At 43.9% G+C, this 27,993-nt stretch overlaps 1 protein-coding gene across 1 annotated transcript in view; it reads right to left on the reverse strand.

Annotated features, from left to right (window-relative positions):
* Positions 1 to 27,993, reverse strand: part of LOC310990316 (protein sidekick-2-like) — a 39,038-nt gene that overhangs the window by 4,829 nt on the left and 6,216 nt on the right. Inside the window, exons 5-42 of the mRNA XM_083977653.1 lie at positions 24,842 to 24,953; positions 24,223 to 24,413; positions 23,853 to 23,936; positions 23,507 to 23,701; positions 22,854 to 22,970; positions 22,399 to 22,566; positions 21,611 to 21,713; positions 20,535 to 20,711; positions 20,122 to 20,258; positions 19,255 to 19,402; positions 17,517 to 17,657; positions 16,998 to 17,179; positions 14,096 to 14,211; positions 13,606 to 13,801; positions 13,405 to 13,503; positions 13,055 to 13,246; positions 12,778 to 12,899; positions 12,521 to 12,630; positions 12,009 to 12,159; positions 10,561 to 10,798; positions 10,341 to 10,456; positions 10,034 to 10,223; positions 8,625 to 8,723; positions 7,901 to 8,095; positions 7,527 to 7,728; positions 7,334 to 7,437; positions 6,982 to 7,052; positions 6,721 to 6,856; positions 6,464 to 6,520; positions 5,868 to 5,969; positions 5,638 to 5,753; positions 5,305 to 5,491; positions 3,685 to 3,822; positions 2,866 to 3,027; positions 2,626 to 2,751; positions 2,379 to 2,543; positions 2,143 to 2,283; positions 753 to 897 (exon numbers count right to left, since the gene is read on the reverse strand). Coding sequence (XP_083833779.1) covers positions 753 to 897; positions 2,143 to 2,283; positions 2,379 to 2,543; positions 2,626 to 2,751; positions 2,866 to 3,027; positions 3,685 to 3,822; positions 5,305 to 5,491; positions 5,638 to 5,753; positions 5,868 to 5,969; positions 6,464 to 6,520; positions 6,721 to 6,856; positions 6,982 to 7,052; positions 7,334 to 7,437; positions 7,527 to 7,728; positions 7,901 to 8,095; positions 8,625 to 8,723; positions 10,034 to 10,223; positions 10,341 to 10,456; positions 10,561 to 10,798; positions 12,009 to 12,159; positions 12,521 to 12,630; positions 12,778 to 12,899; positions 13,055 to 13,246; positions 13,405 to 13,503; positions 13,606 to 13,801; positions 14,096 to 14,211; positions 16,998 to 17,179; positions 17,517 to 17,657; positions 19,255 to 19,402; positions 20,122 to 20,258; positions 20,535 to 20,711; positions 21,611 to 21,713; positions 22,399 to 22,566; positions 22,854 to 22,970; positions 23,507 to 23,701; positions 23,853 to 23,936; positions 24,223 to 24,413; positions 24,842 to 24,953 — 5,431 coding nt within the window. The remainder of the gene's footprint in view (positions 1 to 752; positions 898 to 2,142; positions 2,284 to 2,378; positions 2,544 to 2,625; positions 2,752 to 2,865; positions 3,028 to 3,684; positions 3,823 to 5,304; positions 5,492 to 5,637; positions 5,754 to 5,867; positions 5,970 to 6,463; positions 6,521 to 6,720; positions 6,857 to 6,981; positions 7,053 to 7,333; positions 7,438 to 7,526; positions 7,729 to 7,900; positions 8,096 to 8,624; positions 8,724 to 10,033; positions 10,224 to 10,340; positions 10,457 to 10,560; positions 10,799 to 12,008; positions 12,160 to 12,520; positions 12,631 to 12,777; positions 12,900 to 13,054; positions 13,247 to 13,404; positions 13,504 to 13,605; positions 13,802 to 14,095; positions 14,212 to 16,997; positions 17,180 to 17,516; positions 17,658 to 19,254; positions 19,403 to 20,121; positions 20,259 to 20,534; positions 20,712 to 21,610; positions 21,714 to 22,398; positions 22,567 to 22,853; positions 22,971 to 23,506; positions 23,702 to 23,852; positions 23,937 to 24,222; positions 24,414 to 24,841; positions 24,954 to 27,993) is intronic.

Here is a 27,993-nt window from a genome sequence, read left to right on the forward strand (position 1 = left end):
CATAATGTGCACGCTAATGTTCCCCTTTATTTTCCACTGTGACAAGAAGCAGACTCTGAACCCCCATCCCCCAGTGCAACCACATGACCAGTCACCAAGTATGTGACCCATGCCTCTACATTCCCTTCGCTCGGCATGCTGCAGTGTTTGTGAAATTCCTCTTATCTCATGTTTATGTAAATATTACCAAAGAGCTGGCTTGCCAAAGTCCTGCCGACGGATGGAAGGACGTGCACTCAACGCCGACAGCGCTGTACTTTACATTGAGATAGCTCTCACTGCACCGCACTCGGGACAAACTCTGGGCTCAAGGCCAAAGGAAAATGGCCGGCTCTGACCCATAAGCACCCTTTGTCTAAGGCGGTGATGGACAGACAAAGAGCCCATGCAGACGCTCATGAATGCTAATTAGCTGGTATTGTGTTGTCCCCTTATATAAATTGTTGCCGTGCACAAACATGGAATATCAACGAGGGGAGCGGAAGGAGGCTCAGATCAGCAGCCGGGCTCCTTCAGGCTCGGTTTGGTCTCTCAAGAATGACAGACTATTGTTGAGGGAGGAAAGGGGCCACACAATACTACATTATTAATTCCTCTCAGTATCATAAGTAACACCCTCAACTGGAAGAGGAAACTCAGTGCAAAACTGCATTGACAATATTTCTATGAAGTGGGATTTCTGCCTTTGGGAAATGAAGTGGAAATAGCTGATGACTGATGGCATCTTTTAGCCGGCAGTTCTTTTCACTGACCGTGTGTAGATGCCGTTCTTGCGGCAAAAGGAGTTCTTCACCGAGAGGCGTCGGTTGTTCAGCTCCAGGGCCGGGAAGCGTCCCTCGTCCAGGCGCACCATCTCTCCATGGGTCAGAGGCAGCGCGGTGCAGTTGGAGTGGTTTCCTGGACAGGGGTATGAGGACGACACTGCGTGGGTCGTGGAATAGAATAAGCGATTTTGTGATCTTTGGTCAAATCTAGCATCACTTTCGGTCTCAAGCACAGTTGTTAGTTGAACATTACACAATAAAACTCCAGATTTCAACTTTTTTAACCCCTTAAAACCCACTGGTCTGTGGGTTGCATTGCTTCCAATGCATGCTGGGCCGGTGGGCCAGTGGGTTTTAAGGGGTTGACAGAAAAAAGAAAACGTTTTTTACACAAATTTTTGTCATTATCAAAATAACTTTGTCTGTCGGACAAATACATCATCATCAGTTGGCCAGGCCTGATTGTCCAGTAAGACAAACGGTCACCAGTAAGACAGTCCAGTTTCATGGCTGGAAAAACTACGAGGGGGCTGAGAGGGGCTAAGAATCTCTCTTTGTATCCCCTCACAAACACAGCCCTTGTCTGTACTAGTCTAGCCAGGCCCTGTTTACTGACCCTGCTAACCCTGGCATCATGCTAAACGCTGACTGAGCTAAAAAGTCACCAGTTGAGGGCTTGACCTGACCCTTCACTACCCCCCCCCCCCCCCCCCCCCCCCTCCTCGTCCTGTTAACACTGTGTGTCTCCACTGCTAACCACCCTGAGCTTATGGGTGGCCAGACCAAGTGGAGAAACATTACCCTGGGTATTCTCACTGTGATTAGTTACCAACCAACCACAATGTATTAACAACCAGTCCCCTAATGTTGATTAACTTCCCCATGCCTTATGCTTTTGGCTTTGAAGACAGGAACCTTGATAAAGAGTTTCCAGCAGCGGTAATGTCACCAGGGATAATTCACAATCATGAAAATTGGCTTCTTGATATAGTGGTGCGAGAGCCACTAACGCTGTAGTTATATAATTACTCTCAGTCTGACTAATGACCTGAGCATTAAACCACTGCAAAGCCATTTATCCCACTATTGATCCACACCGCAGTTAAACATGAACAATAATGTTTATTCATTTGCCTGTTTCAGCTGGTCTCCTGTCGGCCAAACAATGTAAGGGAACATAGGGAATTTCTTTAATTGTGCAAACCCTCACGCTTCCTTTTTATAGAACAGGCTTTTCGGATGTGCATTCATTAAGACGCGATTCTCAGCAGAGCTGTCCGAGAGGAAGGACTAATTCCAATCGATAGCTTGAGTTGCAGAAACAGTTGGAGAAAGTGAAATGCAAGCGCTCGGTTCAGCAGCGAGTCGTGCTTCATACCTGAATCTGCTTTTTTGGTGTATTTCTTGCTCTGGCCTCGGATGATGAGGATGAAAACAAGGAGGAGGATGAAGATGAGGCCCACCAGAGCGATCACCACCAGGAACCACCACTCCTCATAGAAGGGAGAAACTTTCTGGGCTGAAAATACAACAAATTAGAGAAATCAATGCCTAAATAAAATATGTATGATTTCATTAACACAGCTGTGCATGAACTTGTCATGTTAAAAGTACCTGATATGGAAGGGGAGGGGGCGCTGGGTGACCCATAGCCATAGTCGTTGACTGCAATTACTCGAAAGTCATAGGTGACTCCCTCTCTGAGCATGTCCAGGTTAAGCGTGTAGGACGTCACCTCTTTAGGGATATCTTTGATGAGGATATCCCACAATCCTTCATCTGAGGACAATATGGGGAAAGAGGTGAGCATATCACGGAGGAGAGGCTTGTGCAAAGAGCTGTTTATGTGTGTGTGGCTCACCGGAGGGTCTGGCTTCAATGACATATCGTGTGATGGGTGCACGGCCTTGATCACCGCTCGTCCAGTGCAGCGTGAGGGCGGCGCCATAGCGAGATATAAAAGGTTCTCCGGGAGGGCCCGGGGCTCCTGGAAGGAGATAAAAAAAAACGAAATGTTAGAAAAACTGGCATTCTGTCAGAGAGGCACTCAAAGGGATTAAATCAGTGACATGAAGATCAGAATAAAAAAAAAAAGAAGCACCTTCTCCAGGCCCAGTGGTGATGTTGGCCTCAACCTCGGGGCCATAAGTCAGCGTTTTAGCACGGATGCGGAAGTTGTAGGTGACGCCGTCGGCTAGGTCTTTGATCTTCATCCACAAGGGAGTGCTGCCCTTCACATCTACTGTCACTATCTTACTGACACCTGGAGTGCGAGGAGAGGAGTCTGTACAGGAAACACTAAGACTCTAGATGCTGCTTTCTACAAGCGACAAATAGCCAAGCTTTTGTTTGAACAGACACACACAGAGGCACGTCAACAACTTCACAATGACGGACAGTTAGAGACCAGACAAGAGACGCACACACATATTTACACAATCAACAGAGAGGGTGTATTATTCCAGCAGCCTCCTAGATGTCCAGACAGGAAGAGACACCAGGACAGAGCAGCTGATGTTCCCTGTGTTTGTTACTCTGTTCAGCTTTGCTCTGGGTCTATTAGTGGACGGCCGGGGGACCGCTGCAGCCTCAGCGCCGCATTCCACCTCTGCTCCCAATTACCTGACAATCTAGACCAGGCAACGACACTTAGCCAGCTATTAGTCATGTTTCTCTAAGTCAGAGAGGAAGCTGAGCGAAGTTTAACCAGAGCTTTCCAGCATATTTTATCAGCCGTGCCATATTTGCTACTGCAGGGCCAATACTCATCTGTAACAGATTAGAGCACGAGCTTAAGCAGCGTGGGTTAAAAAACGAACATAGTAACGGGGCTAGAGGTTGTAAATCACTGCCTGACAAAGCCAGCTGAGGAATGTCAAGACATGGCAGAGTTATTAGGCTCCAGGCAGGAGTTTCTCACCATCGACAGGAGTGCAGGGCTCGTAAACCAGGCGGTAGCCCTCGATGATGCCATTGGCCTGCTTGGGCTCTCCCCAGGACACGTTGACAGAGGTGGTGGTCAGCTCGCTGAAGTGGATGAAGTTCGGAGCACTGGGCGCTTTGGGTGAAGAAAAGGGGTAAAGAGGTGATGACAGCTGGATCTCTTCACAGTGCTGAGGCAAAAACACTACACACACTGCACACTGAGCTGCTGGGTGTAGACCACCTTGGAGTACATACACACGCTCAAAATATTCATTCATTCATTTTTTCCAAATCTGCTGAAATTCTGCAATATTTGTTTCTTCCCTTTCCTCCCTCTCGCTACAGTAATTTAGGACATTTTCAATTTGTTAAATTGCTTCTGTTGCAGGTGCTCTCCCAATTATTTCCTTGAAATTCTTTAGACATTTGGATAAATTACACTGTCAACAAAAAAGAAGCATCCGAGCTGCACATCAGAGTAGAAAACCAAAAGTGGCGCTCGCAGTTACAGCAGCAAAGGTGATTTGACACATTCATGAAAAAGCACATTATGCGGGATGACAGCAAACAGGAATAGTGTGAGATTAACGCTGAAAGAATTTTCATTGTTCGTTGTTCATTATCAGAGCACGAGCGATAAAATGTTCGGTGCGTGTCAAAACTGTAAGCATGGCGTGCGGCTCAGATCTGTGACTGTTTAACCAAATGAGTCACCAGAAAAGCAAACTCAAGGTAGACAGGCGAGTCGTGCAAAAATCGTTCTGTGACCTTGAGCGAGAGCTGTGAGAATTCTGCCTGCTGACCCAGACCAGATCCAGCTAAGTGTCAGGATTTAGCCACAATTCTGCATAAAAAAATCACAAAAGCTTGTGCTGGCTCACTTCCCAGTACCCCGTGGTGCAGGGAGCCAAAATTCCTGCCTGTGTTTTTAAGTTCTCAGCACTTTGTACCCCTCGCCAATGTCATAGCCTTCAAGGGGGCGGAAAAAGACGAGAGAAATGTAAACTGTAAACCATTTTTCTGCTGAAACCGCAGAGGAGGGACTCTCGCTCGCTGGTAAACACAGACGTCTTTGTGCAGCTGCAGCCAAAAAACTAATCTACATGTGTCCCCCGCACTCTGTATTCATTGCTCCTCCGCTGTCATTGGGCTTCCACCCTCGTGGCTGGTCCCCGAGGGGGTGGCGAGAGAACTCTGATCTCTCATGCTACATCTCACAGGACGGAGCTTTTTAGTGAAAATGATCAGTTTTTTTTGGTGAATAGGAAGAGAGAGGGTTGTATATTGTGTAGCGCACTGGTTTCTTAAACTTTGGGAGGCATCTTTTGTTCTGAGAGAAGGGCTTACCTTGAGAGACTTCTCCACAAGCAATTAAACAAAGCGGTTAGATAATGAGAAGCGGTATCATTGTGCAGATGATGGAAAGAGACAAGTACAGGAAAGGCAGGAAGCCAGACAGAAACACAGAGGCTCAGAGTGTGAGACGCTTCATGGTTCTGGCAGAAGAAGGTTTGAGCTGGAGGATCAGCGCCACTGAGCCACTGACTGGTCGTGTGAATGATAACTCTAAACTCTCTCTCTCTCTCTCTCCACATCTGGATCCAGTGTCACTCACCTGCTTGCTGAGTGCGCCCTCTAGTGGGCAGGGAACGTGGCCCATCCCCTGCAGCATTGAAGGCGGCCACGCTCATCATATAGGTGGTGTAGCCTGTCAGGTTCTTGAGCTTCACGCCGAGCTCAGGCAGGAACAGAGTGCGCAGACGCTCTGTCTCGTTCTGGAGCTGGAACTCCCAGAAATAGATCTATAAACAGAATAACAGAGTTCAGGATGCAGAATTCATTCAATTTTTGTTTTTTTTCCAATGAAAATATATTGAAAGAGAAAAAAAAGGTATGATGTAAGTTGAGTTGATTTGTGGCAACACATTAAAAGACACATAATTAATACCTTGTAACCCTGTATGTCTCCATTCTGAGCATCCAGAGGAGGAGGGTCCCATGTGACATCCAGCTGTGTGGCTGTTGACGACTGGACCACCACAGTTTGCGGAGGAGCTGTCGGGACTAAAATGGAGACAGTTTAAATTAACACTTTTTTTTTGCATTTTCTATGTGACTTAATGTTCAGCATAAAGAAAAAAAAAAGATTAAAGGTAAGCTGTTAAAAAAGAAACATACCCGCCTCTCCGACAAAGACTTCCTGTGGCGCGCTGCTAGGACCCTCCCCCACAGCGTTGTACACGCTGAGACGGATCTCGTAGCGTTTGTGTTTACTCAAATCTGCAAGGAGAGAACCCATAACAGCATTATAACATAACAGCTAAGATAAAAGAGCAGAATAAGAATTTATCCCAGGGAGATACAAAGTCATAGTGATGCCTGTGGCAAGACAACATCCCAAATTGAACAGAAAAAAAAACCAACAACAAAAAAAAAAAGATTGCAGGGGTGGAATTGTAAGGCAAACTGATGAAAAGATGAGGTTGTTGTGGGGACATGTGGAAGATTTGTCAGTGATTACAAAGAAAGGAAAACACGCTGGAATAATGACAGGGCAGCGTGGAGAGATTAAAGTCATGTGCACATCATAGGAATCAGGCAGCAGGCCCTCAGCGGATACAGCTGAGTGGGAAGATGGTGCAATGCGCGCTCGCCTGTGAATTATTATACAAATGGCACATTTTGTTCAAGTGAACTAGATGCAGATGACATGCAAACAGACGGAGAGTGATGGAGGAGAGACATATATAAAAACAAAAACAAAAAAAACTTACTATCCAGTTCATATTGGGTGAGCGAAGATTCACTCAAGTTCCTGACGCTGTAAGGAGCTGGAGTTTGGAGAAAGGATGAGAAAACAAGGGTAGCAGGATCAGAAATGAGAGGCAATATTAGCAGACTGGCAGTATATGTTTTTATTTAGCTTAAGCCTCAATGGCAGCATCAAAGCAATACTTGGACCTGAAAATAAACACAATTGCATCACTTTTTCCATATAACTCAAAGTGGGCTGATGAAAGAGGAAACTCACCAGTGAGATCAGCCCAGTTGGCAGAGGGACTGTTAACTGTGCGGACAGTGAAGCTGCGCAGTCGGTCGTAGTGTAACTCGCGGTACCTGACCCTGAACCCCAACAAGACTCCGTTGATGTGATCTTCAGCGGGAGGCTGCGAAGAGAAGAGGAGAAGAGTCAGCTTAATGCTCGGTATTTACAACACAGCCTGATGAATTCAGTCTTTCATTCACAAAACACAGGGTGTGGGTTAGCTGCTTTAGTAATTCAACAGTGTACCTGCCAACGGACCAGCACAGAGGTGGTGGTGTGAGGTGTAACAGACAGAATTCTTGGGGCTTTGTCTGGGGCTGGAGAAAGATAAACAACAACAGGAAAAAAAAAAATGGTGTTAACAAACCCCACACAGCTGTGGAGAGAGTGATATAACACTCAAACATTCTGGTAGGGAACAGCTTGAGAGTAAACACACACACACACACACACACGTTAAATATTCACAGTGAAAATCCAAAGTCAGAATCTGGATGTAAAGGCATGTTCGCAACAACTGCAAACGTGTTCTGCTACAAATCAGCACGGAGGAACAGATCGTGATGGCGCACCGCACGGGGACAATGTTTGGTCTTACCGTCCTGCAGCGTGGTGATGGCCTCGCTCTCCTGACTGTACTCGCTGTCCCCGATGTCATTGGTGGCTTTAATGCGGAACTGGTAAGACGTGAACGGCTTTAACCTTTGCAGAGAGACGAGCGAGTGTGTGAGCAGTCGATACTGAAGCCTGATGTTGTTGTTTCAAGGGATTAGAGTGGACTTCATATTTACCTATCCACTATGTAGGAGTTTGTCTCGTGGCTGACGGACGCAGAGTGGACGGTCCAGTTACTGTCCGGCAGCTCCCTGTACTGGACTGTGTAGTAACGGACCGGGGACAGGCCGTCGCTGCCCGGTTCCCATGACAACAGCACTCTGCGGGCCTGGACTTCCTCCTGAGGCACGACAGGACGGCTCGTGGGCTGGGGTCGAGCTGAAGGACACACACACACACACACACACACACACACACACACACACACACACACACACACACACACACACACACACACACACACACACACACACACACACACACGGTCACTCTCAGACTTAATATTTAGAGGTGGTTAATTTAAATAATACATTTAAGCTGCGGTATTTACCTCTCTTTTCAGTTGTGACCACCAAAGCCTCGGCGGCCTCTCCCCAACCTTTCCGTGTTTGAGCAGTGAGGCGGAATACATAAACCAATTCTGGCTTCAGTCCAGTCGCTGTGTACTGTCGTGCGCTGGGGCTCAGCACGTCAACGGTGGCGGCATTGCTATTTGAAGAGTTTCTTCTGTACGTAATCTGATAGGCTGGAGCAGACAAACTCATTTAACATGCATAAAAGTCTTGCAATAAAAAAAAAACACAAAAAAAAACAGCTGAAGCAAAGAGAAAACTCCAGCTGCACTTCAAAATCAAACAACACTACATGGAGACAGTTGAAGGGAATTTCATTTCTTGGAGCGGGAAGCAAAGCAACATATTTTGTTTAAATAAAAGCTTAAGACATCTCTGTTTGCCGCTGCCTTTTTATTACATTTAATTTGGGATATTCATATCTCACACTTCGCTTCACTTGGTGCTGCAATTTTTACTCCCCTGCTTAGTGCTTCTTACTCCATTTAGCTTATTTTTTATATTCCAGTTTATTTCACTCATTCTAAATCCTTTTTATGTGTCTTGTTTTTCTTTTACATCTTGCCCTAATGCCTTTTGTGTCATAGCTACAGCACTTTAAACCACCTGCGTGTTGAAAGGTGCCATATTAACATTCTTTGCCTTTTTTCTCATAATAATATCCAAGGTCGGAGATGAGAAGTCTGTACATTGTTAACTCACCCAGGATAATGCCATTGGGTTGTGCAGGAGGTTGCCAGATGAGTCTGACTGAGTTGGTTCTGACCTCTGGAAAGAGGATGCCGACTGGAGGACCTGGAACTATCGCACATAAAATTATATAAATGATCTTTTTTTTGTAGCATAAATCCACTGATAAACACAGCAGCAAATAAACACCTTCATCTGAAAATGCAGAGCCATTATTCAGTTATTATCAAAACAAGATGAAAAAACACCCCTGTCTATTATGTTCCATCATTCAAGGAGTAATAAGGCAGAACATTTCAATCAATTCTGCTGAAAAAATACTTAGAGCAGGAAATTTTCGAGATACAAATTGATTAACAAGTTAAATTATCTCACAGTGGCATAGGCCTATATGTATATCTTTTTGTCTCGAGAAAAATACTAGGGGTGCACCGATTATTCGGTAACCGAATATATTCGGCCGAAAATTGCAAAAAAAGCAACATTCGGCCTTCGGTGGAATGAGCGCAAAGCAAGGCCGAATATATATATAAAAAAAAAAAAAAAAAGTCTGATAAATACGCGATCGCGCGTCCATGGAAACGGCAGCTTAAACCCCATGGAGCTTTATTAGTAGGTGACTCCTACTGCTGGAAAAACAACAGCAACAAGAGCAGTGGGGGGAAGCTGCACAGCGACCGCGCGCACCGTTGCACGTCGCTCCAAGAGCCCGGTGCCGGTGCGTCCTGTCTGCAGCGGAGACACGGCCACTGAGAGGCTGAGTGAGGGGACCGCGTTCCTGTAGGAATCATTTAAAAACCAAACAACAACATGCTGAGTAGGCTACGAAAGGGAGAGACGGCTGCAGCAGTTAAAACGAAAGCTCCTCGTCCCAGCATGTCGCCAACTCCGTCCGTGGCCGACGTCTTTTAAAACAGAGTTTCCCAACCTTGGGGTCGGGACCCCACGTGGGGTCGCCTGAAATTCAAATGAGGTCGCCTGAAATGTCTAGCAGCCTAATTGATGAATTAAAAAAAATCTGACCAAGAAAGGTTAGGAACCACTGTTTGAAAAGACACTTGGGTTTTTTTGGAATGTACTTGCATAGATCTTTCAGCACTCACAATGGGCCGATATAAATGAAAAACTTTATTTAACTTCTTGTGCTTTTTTGATGAGCAACGGCAACTGGAATATTCAAAAACTGTCAGAATAGTCAATAAACATTTACTTTCTTTGAAAATTAAGTTTAAAAAATTTTTTTATTTAAAAACTTTATAACCACTTTCAGTATTCGGTATTATTCGGTTATTCGGCCAAGCGTTTTGATTTTATTCGGTATTCGGCTTCGGCCCAAAAAATGCCTTTCGGTGCACCCCTAAAAAATACAATTTCAGTAATAACAACAAGATTGAATTGGTAGGTAAAATGGATCTGTTTACCATCATCCAGGGTCCTCTCCAGGATGAATGGCGAGCTGCTTCTTCCGTCTCCGATTCGAGTGAACGCCAGGACCTGGATCTCATACAAGACGTACTTGCCCAGACCACTCAGCTGGACGCTGTGGCTGGTGTTGCCCTCCACTTCCCAGAAGCTGGGAGCTTTGTCCGAGTCCTTCTCCTTATACACCACCTGAGAGACGTAGGGGATGTTACACAGTAAGCTGACTTTTAGGGAGTTTAATCTACAGAATGAATGTTTTCTGTGATGCTGATTCAATGGTCTCAGATGTATGAGCTGTGGAGTGACCTTATATCCTAAGATGAGTCCATTGCGGTCTGTTTCTGGGACTTCACCCCACCGCACCAGGATGCTGCTGGAGGTGGTGGCGAAGGCTGACACATTTGTGGGACCGCTGGAAGGCACTACAGAGGGAGGGAATCAATAACATTTAGAAGACTTCAGGTTTATCCACATATGTGCTTCGTACTGTAACTTAATGTCTGTAATACATAATTCATCTCCTCACCAGACTCCCTGGTTCTGCCGTGGACTGGCTGGCCCCAGGGTCCAGAGCCAATACCGTTGATGGCCTGAATTCTGACCTCATACTCCATCCACTCCTCCAGGTCTTCGATCGTAAACTCCCTCTCCAGCCGGTCCATGATGACATGGGAAAGAACTCCCCCTTTAGAGCCAGCTTTGGAGTACTGGACACGGTAGCCGACGAGATCTGGATTCCCATTGTACTCCCACTCTGGAAGAGGCTGTGAGAATATTTTTTTCTTTTAAATCCACCTTTTGAAAAGTAATTAAAAACACAATTGCTATGCAAGGCATGAAAAGGGGCCTGTGTGGTTTTTAGTGCATTAATATTGAAATTAACTGTTGTGAAAAAGTGTTTTCTGAGGCTGTTTGTAACAGCTCATGAAGTCACTCAGCCGGTTCAGATAAAAACGACCTGTTTTTAATATTTTAACATGGACACGTGGACAGAACGGAGCATGATAAGTGAGCACACTCACATAAATATGCACTAGGCTATTTTCTATGAAAGAGCTTCTGTTCTTGAAAGTAACATGGCCTTGGTTCAGTCTAAGACGTCCGTGACCATGGCAATGAAACGGTCCACAAAATTATACTACACTTTAACACCCAGCTTTGGAAAAGGGGCACAATCATTGAGCTCAGTCATTAATTTTTAGAGGTGTATCACACAGCGGACACCCTCCGCTGTTAAATCCAGGTAACATATACCTTTTTTATAATCCTGCAGGAGCTGCAGGAGGATCTTGCTCAGGCACAGGCACGGTAATGATAACGGACAGATGCAGCAAAGAATTCATTGGCCAAATGCTGATGCTGAGAGCAGCGATAATGAAGGACAGAGTGCATGCACCTTTCCAAAATGTTATCAGTGCCATCACTTGTATCCATCATATAAGAGCCCTGAGAGCACGACATCAGATTAAAGCGAGAGGGGAAATGTGACATTAGCTGTTAAAAAAAGTGCTCTAAATTCTAAATTGAGGTTTTGTGACAAAAGGGCTGCTCGTGAGATTTAAAAGCAATTTTAAATCAACTGACACCAGAAAGTCATCATTTAATGTCAAACTTTTTAATATAAGTTAAATAGATTTTTGTGATTTTTATGGGCAAAATGAAATCGCCTGAATCAAATTTCCACAAAGCTTATCTGATGAATGTTGCATCCAATTAATATCCAAGGGCATTCTGCCAATTCTGTCTTGTCCCAACATGATTTTCTACCATTCCAATGAGAAGGACAGAAAGGAGATAGCAATTTGAAATAGCTTATATGCATGCAAAGCCAAACCAAAACAGCGCACATTTCCAATAGTCTGAATAGGAACAACTCTGACATGCATATTTAAATCTAATAATAATGCAATAAAACTCAGCCAACTTCACAGACACTGAGTCAGACTCAATCTGCAAAGAGTCATGAGAATTTACCACCCAACGGAGCCACAGGCTGGTCTCACTGGCGGTGCGCAGGGTGACATTGGCGGGGGCGATGTCTGGTGGGGCCTGCAGGGTCTGGATCTTCCTGGAGGGCTGACTGGGAGGACTGGTCCCCACGATGTTCACTTGACGCATCCGGAACCTGGAGCAAAGAAACCCAGTAGGTGGTGGATGAAACATCTAAAGGCAGGAGTTTAATCGTGGTAATGATATGAAGAAGGGATTAGATTACTGTAGATTAGATTAGATGAAACTTTAATGATACCCAAAGGGAAACTAGGTCATTGCAGTAACAAATAATAGGATCTATTCATGAGTAAAGAACTGAAGAAAACAATGTAACCAAATCAACATGTTCAGAAGAACAGTAACATGAAGATAAAGGGTGATAAGTGACAGATTTAGTCCAAAATTGGACGATTCTGCACTTTGTAGCATCCACATGAAGTGATATTAGGTTTATTATATCATATTAACATACGTTCAAACCGGTGGATGCTCACCTGTATATAGTGTACGGGTTTAGGTCCAGGACCTCCAGTGATCGAGCATCAGGCTCATTAGCAAGCTGATGCACCAACAGCCATTCTTCATTCTCTCCTATTATCCCAATCTGAGACACACAGAGAGAAATAGGGTGACATCGGCAGCCAAACAAATGAAACAAATATGCTAGTTAAACCCCTCTGTCAATATTAAAACATCAGACGACAAAAACAAGCTGTTGTAATCATGTTAAAATAAATATGTGGTGTCTAACCTGAGCCTCCACCTGCCAGCGGGAAATGGATGTCTTGCCATCGTAACCGGGTTTAAACTGCAGAGTGACAGAGCGAGCGCCGATGTTGGAGATGGCTAAATTGGTGGGAGGACCGGGCAACTCTGTGGAAGAGGATAAATTAAAGTGACATCCAAAGCATCACAGTTGTTAGACATGGCTTTATATAAATTCCACAGCACACAGACAATTAAAAAAAAAACTGCTGTAGCTTATTCAGTGAAGGTTAAATAGTTCATGTTCTCATTTGACCACTGACCTGGTGGGACCCCAGAGGAGATAGTGGAAGCAGACAGCTGGCCCTGGCCTTTGGAAGTCATGGCTGCTACCTGGATGGTGTAAGTGGTGAGGGCAGTGAGCCCCGTCACCTTGTATTCCTGAGTCAGGTTGGGCAAATAATGGGTCACCCGGGTATTGGTCCTGTTGAACTCCTCCCAGGAGATGCGGTAGCCTGGAAAAAAGGAAAAGGAAAGGAAAAAAAGGAAAAAAATAAAGTTAAAATCCAAATAGTTCTATGTTTCTACAGCCGGTGAACATACCTCGGTGACAAAAAGATTGTGCAAATCAGAGAAGACATGTTAATATTTCGCAGTTATCTTTAATGATCACCTGTGAGAAGGCCGTTTTTCTCTTGTGGCTCCTTCCAGCTGACTTTTAGAGAGGTGTCCAGGATGTCAGTGAAACTAAGATGTCCCACAGCACCAGGAGCTATAAAAGATAATAAAAAAAGAGGAAATAAATGAAGAGAACAACAGCCTGACACATAATTATCTGCAAATGCTATATAACACCCTGAATGGGGACACCTACTATCCTCATGGGTGCGTAGCCGCTGAGGCAGGCTGCGGGGCCCGTCTCCTGGGGTAGTGAAACACAGCACCGACGCGTAGTACTCTGTGAACCTTCTGAGGCCGGAGATGTACCCGACGTGAACGCTATCCTGGAAGTTGGGACGCACCGTAACCATGGTGACCTCGTTCGCGTGACTGGGCTCCCACGCCAACAGCTGGGAAAGATGCAGCAGGGTGCAGGATTTAAATGGACACATTAAAGGCTCAGAATTTAATAAAGTGGAGATTCAAATTAAAATTGGTTACATAAAAGAAAAAAGGAAAGGAAAAAAAAAAACTCTGAACATTTGTTCAGTTTATGAGTCACATAGAAAATTCTGCTTTCTTTCATAATGTTACGACCACTACTTATAATGAGATTTTGATGGAAGAGTGCTCTTCTGCCTCTGACCACTAGAGTGCGCCAGTTGACAGAGAGGGGAGGGGAGGGGAGGGGAGGGGGTACTCACCTTATATCCCTGGTTGATTCCATTGATAAACTGAGGGCTCGGGGCACTCCAGGTAAAACGCATCGTGGTGGAGTTGACAGCCTCGGCTTGTACATTTCCTGGTGGCACAGTGGGCACTGATCCAGAGAGAGGAGAGAAGAGAGAGAGAGAAAAAATGAGAGAGATAGAGAGGGGGAGAAAGGAGGTGGAGGGAAGTGCAGACAGCAGAGGGGAGAGGGATTGGTTGGAGGTGTGAAGAGACACTAGTGATGAGATAGGGAAGGATGAGAAACAAAAAAAAAACTTGCAAGCAATTTCAGTCCAGCCTCGTTTAGAGTGTGAGAATCGGGCTGGAGCTTTATTTTTTTCTCTTTTCTTTTTTTTTTGGCTCATTTGGGGAGGTAAGAATACGCCAATCAAACCGGGTGTGAGAGCGGTTGCCTCAGGCGACTTCCAGGTGAACCCTGCAGCATTTTGTTTGAAGTGAGCATGCCATTCTGATGTAACAGCGGAAAACAGCCAGGGAGTCACACATTAATGAAGCTGATTGGGCAGAATTGGTCGCCATTTCCCCGTGCTATCCTGGATTCTGTCGGAAAATATTTAAATGCACATCATGATCTGCTCATGTGCCTTTAATGGAGTGAGTGATGGGAACATCCAATTAATGAGAGCTGAGCTAAACAACACAAGTGCCTTGTTCGCTGTCGTTATTCACCAGATGATGAAATTTTTATTTGTTTATTTTTTCGCAAAGGAAGTGGAGATGGGGGAGAAAAAAAAAAGGTGATGCTTGCCATACCTTCCAGGTTTTCAAAGTGCTGCTAATTAAAAACATTGCTCTTGGTTCTCCTTTACAAACAGTCTACATTTGTTTATTTGCAGATGCAGCACACTCTGATTTGTACCCACTGGAGAATTGATCGACTGATTGATCCGACATCATACAGGAAAACATGCTGAAGTCTCCAACAATACTGTATGCCAAATAGAATCAATTACTTTTCGAGCAATTTGAAGTGTTTTGTTATCATCCAGCCAAATGAAAGCGACAGAAATAGAAGCCACGTTTTTACACAAACACACACGCAGCCCTCCTCAGTGCTCGTAATATAAATGAACCAGAAGAGCCAATAAATCCGGAGGATATAGAGAGAAAAAAATCAGATAAAGCATATCAAGACAAATGACTTTTAAGAAACAAAAACTAATGTCAGCAACTTCTTCCTGGCTTTGCTGAAGTTCACATTTGCTGGATATTATTCTATTGGACAAAGAGAGTTGGTGTTTGTGTGAGTGATGTGGAGGACTAGACTAAAAGCTTAGGTCAGGTAGGAATAAGAAATGCTTCGTGCTCTATTTCCTGTAAAGTATTTTCGACTTGCTCACGACAAAAAGCCATATAAATAAATTAACTTCAAGGTAATAGGCTAATATACGACACTGGTAAAATCTAATGCAACCAAAATATCTGCTGATTCACCCTCTGTAATAACTGTATCTGAGCAGGGAGTAGAGCCGAATAGAAAGATGGAAACACTCCCAGTTTTCTTATGAGTGCTCTTGAGAATATTTAGTGAGTCTGGTGTAAAGGATCTCTGTTCATGGAGTGGATTTAACATGACAGGGATTCTGAGATATGTGAGTGTTAAGCCTTTCAGAGCTTTATATTCAAGTTAAAGGAATTTAAAATCAAACTGGAAGCCAGCGCAGCATATCTAAACCAGGGACGATATCCTCTTTCTTGTGTTTGTGAAAGTCTTGCAGCAGCATTTTTGAACTGTCATCTATGAATTTACTTTTTGGGGGGAACCAGTAAAGAGAGTAATATTTAATCTTCCTATAATAAAAACATGGATTAACCTTTCAACATGCTAACGTACAGTATTAGCTATAGCCAACTTTGGCTGTAGTTCTTGATAAAAAAAAACAAAAAAAGTGAATTTGTTAATGTGTGGTTGAAAAAGTTGAGACATACTGTAAAATTCTTCTGATTCACATCCTATATCTAAATGTACTTTGACAAGGCACGGAAAATAATCTTGGATCGATCTCGGTGTAATTTTTCAGTGACAAATGTGACTTTCATCCTCTGAAGAGTTTGAATAGAGGGAGTGAGGCCAAGAACATGAAGTGCTAGAATCGGTGAGCGTGATGGAAATACAGTGCGTAGCTGCGTGACACCAAGGCACCTTCACGATATGTGTTCTAATTATACTGCTCAGCATGTACAATGAGAAAAGGAATCGACTGAGGCAGCTTCCTTCAGCGCCGTATGTCACAAATGTTACGCACATCATCACCTGGTAATGTATGTGTGGAGCCAATTTAACCTATGCTGAGAGAGGACCACAGATGTCTCCAAGCTTTTTTTTTTTTTTGTTAAGAGCTGCCTTCAGGAAAAACAAAAGTGAAAGTGATCAATCTAAATGTAAAAAAAACCTAAGTAAGCGTTTGGAAAGAATTAAAAAAAAAAAAAAGAGTCTGATTAAGCTATTGGCTCATGTCTGCACACAATTTGTTCTGGAGTACTGCTGCACTTACTGGGAAATTAACCACATAAAACCTGACAAAAACAAATAAGCAGTACTGAGAGGCGAATAACACTTACATGACCATGCCTTTTAAAAGCTGGGCTGTCGGAATCCGTGCTAATTGCCGAGCTGTGATTGAGACGGGAGCGAGAGGAAAAACTGCTGTTTTCTTAACTATGTGTGTGAATCACCTTTCTCAAGGTTAGCAAAGGATTAAAAACCAGCTCGCTGTGGAGAAAAACGGGCCTCTTCATTTGATCGTTAAAAAAATAGATGATTGGATTAACTCGCTCGCAAGTTTCATGCCGCAGGCTGACGATCAGCAAAGCTACCATTCATGAGGCTGCAAGTGGTGAATGAAATTTTTAAAGCCAAATAAAGTCGCTCACCTCCTTGCAGCGTCCACTCAGTGACCTTGTGGCTGTAGGTGCCCCTGCCCGCTCCGTTATAGGCAGCCACTTCGATCTCATAGTTGGTCCAGATGATGAGCTCCTCCAGGAGGAGACTGGTCTGGTCCGGGCTTGTGATGTTTTTCATCTGACAGTCCACTGGCAGCCCAGACAGACAGTACCTAACAGCAGACACAGAAATATAAATATATTAGAAGAACCCATATCCTCTGGAAAGAAAAAAATGAGAAGGAGGAAGAGAAGCAGTGGAAGAGAAGCCATGCAGAACGATTATAAAATGGCTACAAAAAGAGAGGTGACAACAGATGAATAGAGAGGAAGGTATTTAATTGGCACCAATTATTCTATTGCGGCGGTGAGCAGGAGTGAAGCGAAATGGAGAGGAAGAAAAGGAGCTGACATAACAGTTATTATCACATCTGAATAGCGGTGGCCCAGACAGCCACCTATCCCTGGGAGGAAATTAGGCAAGAAATTAGGCAGGCATGCTCCTCTCACCTGATGATGTAGCCCTGGAGTGGACCATTCTGGTGGCTCTCCGGGGGTGGCTGCCACTGGATCATGATGGACTGATTTGTGCGGCCACTAGCGATGACTGTCTGTGGGGGGGCGCTGGGAGGCTCTTCGGGGAGAGTTAGTCTGGTGCAGCGCGAAAAAGAGAGAAAAAGGAAGGAGAGGAGCGATGGAAGAGACAAAGCGTGAAGCTATGCATTAATTATCGTGAGTTTCGCATATTTCCATCCCATTTCATCATAGACATCAAATCATAATAAAGCCAGCTTTTTGTATCTTTTATTTTTTTTCCCCTCACAAAACCATAAAGAAAAGTTGGGGTAAACGTGGCTGTGTCTTTGTCCAAAACAGATTCTCTACGATACTGTCCGCAGAGGGACATCTCACTGTGGCACGAGGATCAAAGAGTCCTTGGTTAAAATGGAGCAGCGCGATGGAGAGACAGTGCGGGTGAAAGAAAGATATAAAAGAACAAGAAAGAAAGATCCAGGCAGACTTTTCCCTTAAGTCAATTTAAGATGACATCTTGATTTCTTCCCAGTGCACCGGAGCACTGCTCTGGAGGAGATAAAGCAGAGTGTTTAGGATCAAAGAGGTGTGCCGGAGAGATGCCTCAGAAAAGCCCTGCACTCTCACTGACGCTCAGTCACCCTCCTGTGGTGCACTCTTGTCTGGGCACATTCACACAGAATTCATCCCTGTGAATGAGTGTGCATGATGGGTAGTGATGGCTTGCTGCAGGTATGAAAGCGGCAAAAGAGCTGCATTGATGCGGTCAAGGTCGGAGAGTTGTGTGTACAGGTGAATTGTGATGAGCTAAGAACGCTTGGGTGTGAGTGTGTGTCTGTGAGTGAGTGGGGTGTATGACTGTGTGATTATGACCGTTTCGTTTAACCAGTCAAGAGAATTCACTTGAGATTTGAGTCTGTGTGAACGTCTGCCTCTTTCAAGACTCTCGTGAAGTACAGCAAAGACAGATGAAGCTGGGTCAGCGCACCCATCAAGTCTTCACAAAGCGCAATTTCAGCTCATTCACAGTTTCATCATAAAAAAGGCCCATCCTGAAGCCAGGCTCATCTCTCACTCTCTCCCGAGACCAAAAAAAAAGTGGACTTAACAGGAAATAATCATGGGATTTTTCTATTGAACTTCCAAAAGGAGAAGGGAGGACCGGGGTTGGTCCAAAACTATGCAACAACGCCACTCTCATGGCCAGTGTGCATGTTAAGATACAACAGCAATTGGAAATTGGAAAGACAGAACAAAACTTTCACTACAACACTGGTACAATCTGCTAACGGAACATTCAAATTTGGAAAAACTACTATGAAAAACACCACTACAATAAAACCTGGTCACCATTCATACAATTTGTCCAGAGCTGATCCCTCAAAACACTACCTCACATCCCTCCTTTCCCACCCTCTTTCTTATTCCTTCTTCTTTACTTTATCAACCCCCTTGTTCTCTGTTTTATTTCCAATATAGCCAATATGCCTGCTAAACACCCCGTCTCGTAATTCTACCCTCCAATCTCTGTCTTTGTTCTGTCTCAGTTTGATTGTTTGTTCTGTAATCGCCCAGTTTTGTACATGTCTAACTGTCTGTGTAACTGTCTTGTAATGTGTGTTTAAATGTTCATTAATAAAAGAAAAAGAAAAAGAAGATACAACAGCAAGCAGCCCTTTTTAGTATTCACTTAATGCACAGCAGCTGTACCCACCTGTCAGTCTCTTTGCTGAACTGACCCCTGCCCACATCGTTGACGGCGCACAGGCGGAACTGGTAGGAACGTGCTGGGATGAGGCCACCGACGGTGACCCCGGTCGACTCCGGTTCAATGTTGGCCAGCAGCACCGTCCAAGGGGCGTCTGAGATTGTGGAGACACACACATTAACACAGAGCTGTGAGCAATAGCCAGTGAACAGTAAATGACCTGATCAGAGCATTAACATTCTCCAGCAAAACCTTCTCGGCACTAGTCAAATTTGAATTCCATGTTATTCCCGACCATTACTGCACAACATTGTTTCATTTTCAGTAATAACGGTGTGGCTGCTGATAAAAAAACAACCCATTTATTTTGTATACTCCCTCCCTCGAAATATCAGATTTAAATTCAATTATCCAAAAAAACAGATCCCATCTGCATCCTTGGATTCATTTTCCTCGTAATGAGTGTGTCATCTACTCAGTTTGCTTGAGCCTCAGTGAAGAAATGGTTGAACGATTCAGTCTCCATGGGTGAAAGCATTCGCACTTCTTTGATTTTATCAAGAGAAAGGAAGATAAGAGATTTGGACATCAACGCAATTTGGCTCCCTCAATATTTCTGTATGGAAGCACACAGGTACAGTAAGGCAATCGAGTTTTCTCATTGCAGAGGGTAAGAGAGGACGCTACTGACAATTTTGGAACATAATGGAAATGTAATATAATAAGAGGCAGCAAATGAGTGCTTCCAGGTAGGAATATTAAAGTAACAATATTGCCTTTAAAATGAAGAAACAATAAGATGCTGTTTTTTTTTTTTTTGATGGTGGCACTGGTTCTTAGGCTGAAGTTGAAGTTGAACACTGAATCACTCACTGTTTTCCGAGACTTCCAGGATGTAGCGGATGAGTGGGCTATTTCCATCAAAGGCCTGGGCCCATGTAAGGTTGATGGCCCTCTTCTCTGAGATGCTCAACACTGCTATTGGATTTTCTGGAGCATGGGGCAGTTGCCTGCAGGAGAGCATGTGTGTACGGGGGAAGGGGACAAAGTGATAAAGCCAAATAAAATCAGACAAGGGAGGCAGCAAATAACAGAATTAAACAGCCAAACTGAGAGGCTTGCATTGTAAATATTAGAGAGGGGGGTTCAGGGATTGGAGAAGAGAGCAGTGATAAACCACAACAGTGGAGAAAACACCCATCCATCATGTCCTGCTCAGATATAAATGAGAGAAAAAAACAAGACAGCAAGATAAGACAGAGGAGACATGATGCAAATACACAAACCTGACTCTGAGGTGGGCGCTGCGGGAGTCGTTGCCACCCACTGAGGTCACCCTGCAGGTATATGTTCCGATGTCGCCCGACCACGTCTGGGAGATGTGCAGGGTCCCGTCGAGATCCAGCCGCAGGCGGGGTGACGTGTTCACGTCAATCACCGAGCCGCTCTTCTCCCATACGTACCTGGAAGTACGTACAGCCTATGTGACGAAGTGTAAGCCGCCCACACACACACACACACATACACACACACTCATCTGAACACATTCTAACTTTAACACTCTATCTCTGAGTGTTGTGACAGTAAATCCTTTTGCTTTGTGTCAGTTCATAGAGCGAAACATACAAGGTGTTGACACAGATGAAAAGCCTGATGTCAAAGTGTTCAGACTCTGAGAACCAACGCTCTCTCTCTGTCACACATTCAGTACACAACCTCTTCTCTATGCACATATGGAAGCCACCCCCCCCCCTCCCCTCCCACACCCTGCCCGCCCGCCCGCCCGCCCCCATCTACATACACATCCCCATACGCATGGAGCTCCAGTGATTAATTGCAACTGTTCAGGCTCTCCAGCTAATCTCCTCTGTGTTGCGTTTAATTAAAGGCGCTGTCTGAAGTTATTACTCTGTTTACATATTCATCTGTTTACCCCGCGATCTGATCAATGCCGTGGGCCCACAGGTGACAGGCACTCTAATCACCGGGCTCCATAGACATCATTTCAGTCCCTCCGAGACAGATGCATGTACACACACTCCATCATGCTCGAGACTGTCTGAAGAGCGAGGGAAAGCGATGGGCTAATTCCTCAATCTGACTCTAAGAGTTTCAAAATCTTCCCATAGGAGGTCGACCAAGGGATAAACACTACAAGATCTCTCACAGATTTCATAAGCTAATTAAGTGCAACATCGATACTCAAGCTCGTTTTCTAGGCTCCGTTTGCATCAAGAGATCATAACAACAAAAATGAATGTGATCTCTGGCGTTTATTAACATTAGCACGTGTATTCTTATTTTCAAACACACACACACACATCCCAAAAAAACTGCTATTACAAGTGGATGTCATCATTACCTGATAGTAACACTGGGATCATGGGTTACACCACAGGTCATAACAGCCTTGGTCCCTTTGATGACACTTTGGTCTTGTGGCGGTTTGGTGATGCGAGTTCGTGCTGCACACACACACACACACCAAGGTTGTTATTCTGAGACAGTGTTTGAACAGCGGATTGAAGAGAAGCTGCATGACTTGGTCTCATCTTTCACTGAATGTCTTTCTGAATCGGAGTGAATCATGCAGTATTTCAAATGGGTGGAGAATTTCGCAAGGCTTCCAAGGACTGCTAAAGTGAATTTATGCACAGTAAATGAGTGCATGCATGAGTCATTAGACGATATAGTCAGAATATCTCGACATTGAATTCCAGGAACCAGTTACGTTCATCAGTAAACATGTCACAGATTAAAAATAAAGAAAAAAAAAACAAGGATCTCGCTTTTATTTTCATATATTTAATTATATATTTTATATAATTTTGTTGTACTGATGTATAATGACAATAAAGGCTTTCTATCTATCTTCTTCTATCTATATTCTAAAGTAAGGAGAAGATGAATGATAGTGATGAATAATAATAATAATAATAATAATAATAATAATAATAATAACCTAATTTATATAGCACCTTTTAAAAATGAGTTACAAGGCGCTGTTCACACAGAAACAGAAACAGAAATAAAAACATATTAGATAGAATTGCCTGACAACAACATAATAAAACCACCAAGAGAAGTATAATAAAATATAATAAAATAAAATTGGACTGGAATGAAGTATTCAGTTTCTACTCTCCTTACCCCAGACCAGTAGATCAGACGAAGCCTCATCGATGCCCCTGGAGTTACTGGCCATGCAGGTGTAGGTGCCAGCGTCTGACAAGTGGGAGGGACTGATTAGCAGGCTGCCCGACTCCAGCAGCGTGAACCTGGGCAGCTGGACCGAACCGCTGGCCAAGACACGTTCACCTGCGTGGAGAGGGCGGAAGTGATTGATGGTATGGGAATGAGGACAAAGGGGGGAAATGGTGTGTGGGGAAGGGGCAGAGAAAGAGAGAGAGATTAGGGTATTGGAGAAGTGTCAGGGAAAACAAAGAGCAGGGAGCGGTGCAGCAAAAGTAAAGAAATAAAGCTTGTTGGGAGAAAATGCATGTTCTCAATCCTTTCCATCTAACTTTGGCAAGTCAGACCCCCCCCTTCCCCACCACCTCCCTCTTTACCGCTACCACATCCTCATGCTGTTAGCACTCACAAACCTTTCTGCCAGGTGATAGCTGGTCGTGGAGCTCCTGACGTCTCACAATGGAGAATGACTGACATGCCGTCGATCACGGCGCTGTCAGTGGGACCAGCGGTGATATTGGGAGCGATACCTGAGAGGAGGAGGAGGGTCAGCAACACACACACACACACACACACACACACGCACACACACACACACACAACCAAATCAGGTAAGACAGAGGTGATAATGAGAGACATAAACAGCCTTCTCCCTAATAAAGCAGACGGCAGCTGAGAGCTTAATAGACTTGACAAAAGGGGCGGCTGTCAGGTCTCATTCTCAGGGACAGTTCTGAGAACCTGACAAGGCGCCTCCATCTCTCTCTGCTTCTCCCGCACATTCTCTGATTCATAAATAGCCAATAATTGCCCGAGCATCCACGGTGACAAATCTGTCACTGCAAAGAGATATATAGATAGATGGGTGTAGGAGGCACGACGGAGAGAGAGACAGAGAGAGAGAGAGGAGAAAAGAGGATTAGAGCTGAGAACAGAGGAGCGGATTTAAGAATAAAAAAAAAAGTAAAAAAAAAAAAGAAGGGGAGGGAACGGAGACGGGAAGATGAGCAGAATTAAGCAGCTAGATGTGCAGATAGCTTTGAAAAAGGATTTCACAGGGACGTACTGGTAACAGCTAGGTAGGTGTTTGTCTGGATCTCTCCTGCGAGATTGCGGGCAAAACACTGGAACATCCCGGTGTCGTCTGGCAGCAGACCGTTGATCTGTAGACTGCCTCCCACCAACACCCTGTACCTGGGGATCTTCACTGGACTGATGGGCACTGCATCTTTATACCACACTATGTCTGGCTGCGGTGTGCCTGCAGAGGGAGGAGAGGATTTTTTTTTTTTATTCCCCTGTCACTGTGACCCTTTTGTACTTTGTATTCTTTTTTTTTCATGCTTTCTTGCACTTTCGGACATGCAGTAACACCCCCACCCCCCGACACACACAAAACAAACACCACTAACCTCGTGCCTGACAGGGGATGTCCACCACCTTTTCCATCTCTGCACTGATGTGACTCGGTGGCTCTTTTACAAACAGAGGAAACTCTGTTTCAAAAGGAGAAAAGAAACAGAGTTATAAAACATTGCTCTATTAAAGGCTTTAAAAACAACTCACAAATCATCTCTGCTTTTTTTCTTTATGTCAACCCTTCTCTGGTGAACGAGCATTTGCACCATTCTGGATAACAACATCAACTCAATTACTGAAATATAAAGTGGTAACAAAATGCTCTTTCATCTTGAGGGTTAGGCTGCTGATGCAGTATTTTGGATAATTTAGGCTCAGCTTCTCTGCGCGAGGTTCAAAATGCGAGCTGTGTGGGTTATTTACCGAGTACATGCAGGAAGGCCCCGGCAGTGACGGAGGGGACGCTGCTGCTGCGGAGCGAAGCCTCACACTCGTAGTAGCCGCTGTCGCTGACCGCTGGCAAGCTGATGACCAACCTGCGTCCAAAATCACGAATCCCCGTGTTAACCACTGCCCCGTCTTTCCTCCAAGTGATACCCATTTTGACGAGCGGTCTGCAGGAGGGAAATGTTGCAAAAGAGGGAAAAAAAGGGAGCAAGAGATAAGACGTGTGGTTTTTAATACAGAATCATATTCTGTTTCAAGGTTACACAGCATTGAGGGAGCAATGGGATACATCTGTCATTCTGATTAAGTCTTTGAATTGGAGATAATAGTCAGAATTCAGGGCTGGGTTTTCTGTGAGATAGGGAGAAAGGAGTGAAGCCGGGAATCAAAGGGAAGAATGGAGGAAAGGTACAAAATGAATGATGTACAAAACACTTTCCTTATCATGTTCAAACAAAAGATTTCAGGATTCATTCAAATCACACAATACGAAACACAAAGGCGAGAGAACATCTAGATTTGCATGTGTTTTTTATTTATTTATATTTCTTCGTCTTTCTTCTCAAACTCCATGAACCTCTGAATATAACTTTACCTTGCATTGGTCACACACTCCATGACAGCTTCGTTCCTCCCCACTGTTACACTAGTGTTCTTCGGGGGGATGATGATAGAGGGGGCGATGGGGTCGGCGGGTCCTCCAACATCTATCGCACACGCACAAACACAAACACACAACAGTAGATTGAAAAAAAAAAGTGGGGAAAAAAAATCCATAAACTACATACAGACACTCTGATTAAGCCTGTGCGTCGGCCTGATATAGCCAACTGAGCATGACTACATCCTTACATGGAGGCTACTGACAATCTGTCACCATCACCAGCAGGTAGCCAACACGCTACCGCCCAACTATTAACACCCCTGTCTTTACTTTAGATCCTCTTTCTAGTGCACACAGCATTTCCTGAGCACGGTGTTAGCCCAGGTGTTAGAAGCCATTATGTAGCATAATTGAGACAAACACAAAAGGCGATTAAATGCAGCACCATCACTCACGGGTTTCACAGAGCCTCCAGCCAACCATCGATTCACTGCCCTCAATCAGTGATCTCTCTCTGAATCTGATCTCATTTTCCCCCACCTCCCAGGAGTAACGGGCACGGGCCTGTGCGCTTGTATGTGTTTGAGTGATTGCGTGTTGACGGTGTGTACTCTGTGTGTTTGTTTTTTTTGTCGGGGGAGGGAGGGGCATGTGTGTCCATCTGCGTCTGTGAAGTTTTTTCAGAGGTTAATAGTGTCCCTAATCAAGTTTTTATTATCACTGATGTTGTTCCGTGCCTCGTCTTTGTAAATCACACCCTTCAGAGGAGGATTTTTTTTTGTGTGGGATCTCAGCAGTGCAGTGGCAACACCTCCTCCAGACCTCTACTAATAATGCCTAAATGTAGGAGCAGACCTTTTTTTTTTACTCATTCAACACTCCATCTCCCTAGTTGTTGGATTTGAAATCGTGATTTCAGCTGCATCATTATTTTATAAACACAGTTTCAATATGTTGAATAATTTATCATCAAGAAATCAAATGAAATATTGAAAATTGACCATGTGAGATTAGACCTTTACTGGGCTCCCATAGCACACACTCAGGGTTATGTAAGGCACTACAAAAGGCTGAAACATAAGCCTTAGATTTAATGAAAACACAGAAATGTTCTCAGTAGACTATGTTTTGATAACTGTGTGTTAATGTAGTGAATCTGGGCAGATCTAGATATGATCGCACAACTTCAAGCACAAATAGCATGGAAGGGAAATGTAGCTGTTGCTGACATTTTGCCGGCACATCCAAAGAAGGAATTTAACCTGTTTTTAATTAAAACATGTGTAATAATCGCAAAGCAACCTACATACAGATTAAACAGATAATTCCTCCTGACAAACAGCAGTTGTCCTCCAAAAGAGACGCGATATGTTTCATTTGAGAGTAATAAATAAATGTAGATAGATGATTTACCCACTGATTAATCAGTAAATAGGAAGATTTTATGATGCTGCTGTCGACTGAGAGGTTTTAGAATTCCTCTGCACATCCCTACTAATCCATTTCATCATGGTGCTACAAGCATCATCTTCAGGGTATTATTGATGTTATTATTAATTAGCATAGTGAGGGCCAATCAATCCATATAGAACAGCTTGCTGTCAAGTCATCAGATGAGTCAAAAAAAATGAAAAAGAAGAAATTAAATGGGCTGCAACGATCTGCTGAAGTCCAGGGATTTGTGAGGAAAAAATCTAAACCACTTGGGTTAGAAGCTGTTGGCTAAAATGTAAGATTACAGTATTTAGCTGATGCATGTTTTTTGTAGCTTTATCAAAGGGTGAGATTATGTGGAAAGTTTTATTGGTTTGGGTCTTATGGTCTCTGAAATCTTGATACATTTAGTGGTGAAGAAGTACAGTACATGTAGTCAGAGGAGGAGGAGAAAGAGGAAGAAGAAGACGAAGAAGTTGAAGAAGGCTCAACCCCTGTGGCCACGCTCTCAGACTTTGAAGTGCAGACCAAGCCTGAGGGAATTACTCATACTTCATAGCATTGTGACATTAAACACATGGTTACTGTGGTTACCAAGTATCGCCCTGAAGCATAAGAATTGGTACACTACGACCATAAACACAGAGGAAAAACAAAAATCAATGAGATTGAAGAAAAAGAGTTGACAAACAAGTAAGAGAGAAACAAACTCTAACATCGCCCTTACAACAGAAAAGACACACTTGACAGAATAAACACAGAGCTCTGTGGTGATTCACAGCCAGAACTGTGTATAGCTGTCTTGTTATGTCACAGAGTCTTGTCCCACTCCTGTTTCTATCTTTACTGGGAGGGTTTAGGGCTCAGACCTGAAGGTGGATGTTAGAATTGGGTGAAACAAGGAGAAGAGATAGAAGACAAGGGAGAATAAGAAGATGATGATGATGAAAAAGAAAGACAGTCCAGGTCCAGACATTGTACTCCCTGGATCATGAGTACAGAGCGAGAAATTTCAGTCAAAACCAAATACAGTGAGAAGACAGAAAAGGACAAGGAGAAAACGAAGAAGAAAGAAGTTGTAGGAAGGAAGAGAGAAGAAAGATGAGGAATGAGAAAAAAAGAAAGAGGGAAGATGAAATGAGGAAGATGCAATGGAGAAAGAAAAAAGGAGAAAGGAAGAAAGACAGGGAAGAGGGACAGAAGACAAAGAGGAAGAACAAGCTCATGAAACACATTAATATCAATTAAGGATTCATGACATGTCTTGAAGATTTCCATAATTATATAAAAACCACAGACTTGTTATATTAAGTTCAATTCCATAATATTTGTCAGAAAATGTTTTTCCACTTGTGCCAATGACACAACCGAATCCATTTGACGTGTCAAAGAACTCATTTTACTTTCCAGAGGACATGATTGGTTCCTTGGCTGACACTAATTAATGTATTGCAGTTCATAAGCTCTCATTGTTGAGAATACCTCAAGTGTGTAATCTTCTAATTAAATGGGAAAAGTAAACAAGGCGGGGACCTGCATTGCAAATTCTCCCCACTAATATCACCATATTGTTTACATCTGTCTGTGTCCAAAGACAATTGTAAACCCAAGTCAACTGTAGTGTATTTCACACTCTGAAGAATAAAACAAAGAGCAAAATGTCTGCCCACTCGGAGCATTAGCTGGTGTCAGTCTGCTTTTTACTATTA

The sequence above is a fragment of the Trachurus trachurus genome (genome assembly GCF_905171665.1).
Source record: "Trachurus trachurus genome assembly, chromosome: 8".
Taxonomy (NCBI): domain Eukaryota; kingdom Metazoa; phylum Chordata; class Actinopteri; order Carangiformes; family Carangidae; genus Trachurus; species Trachurus trachurus.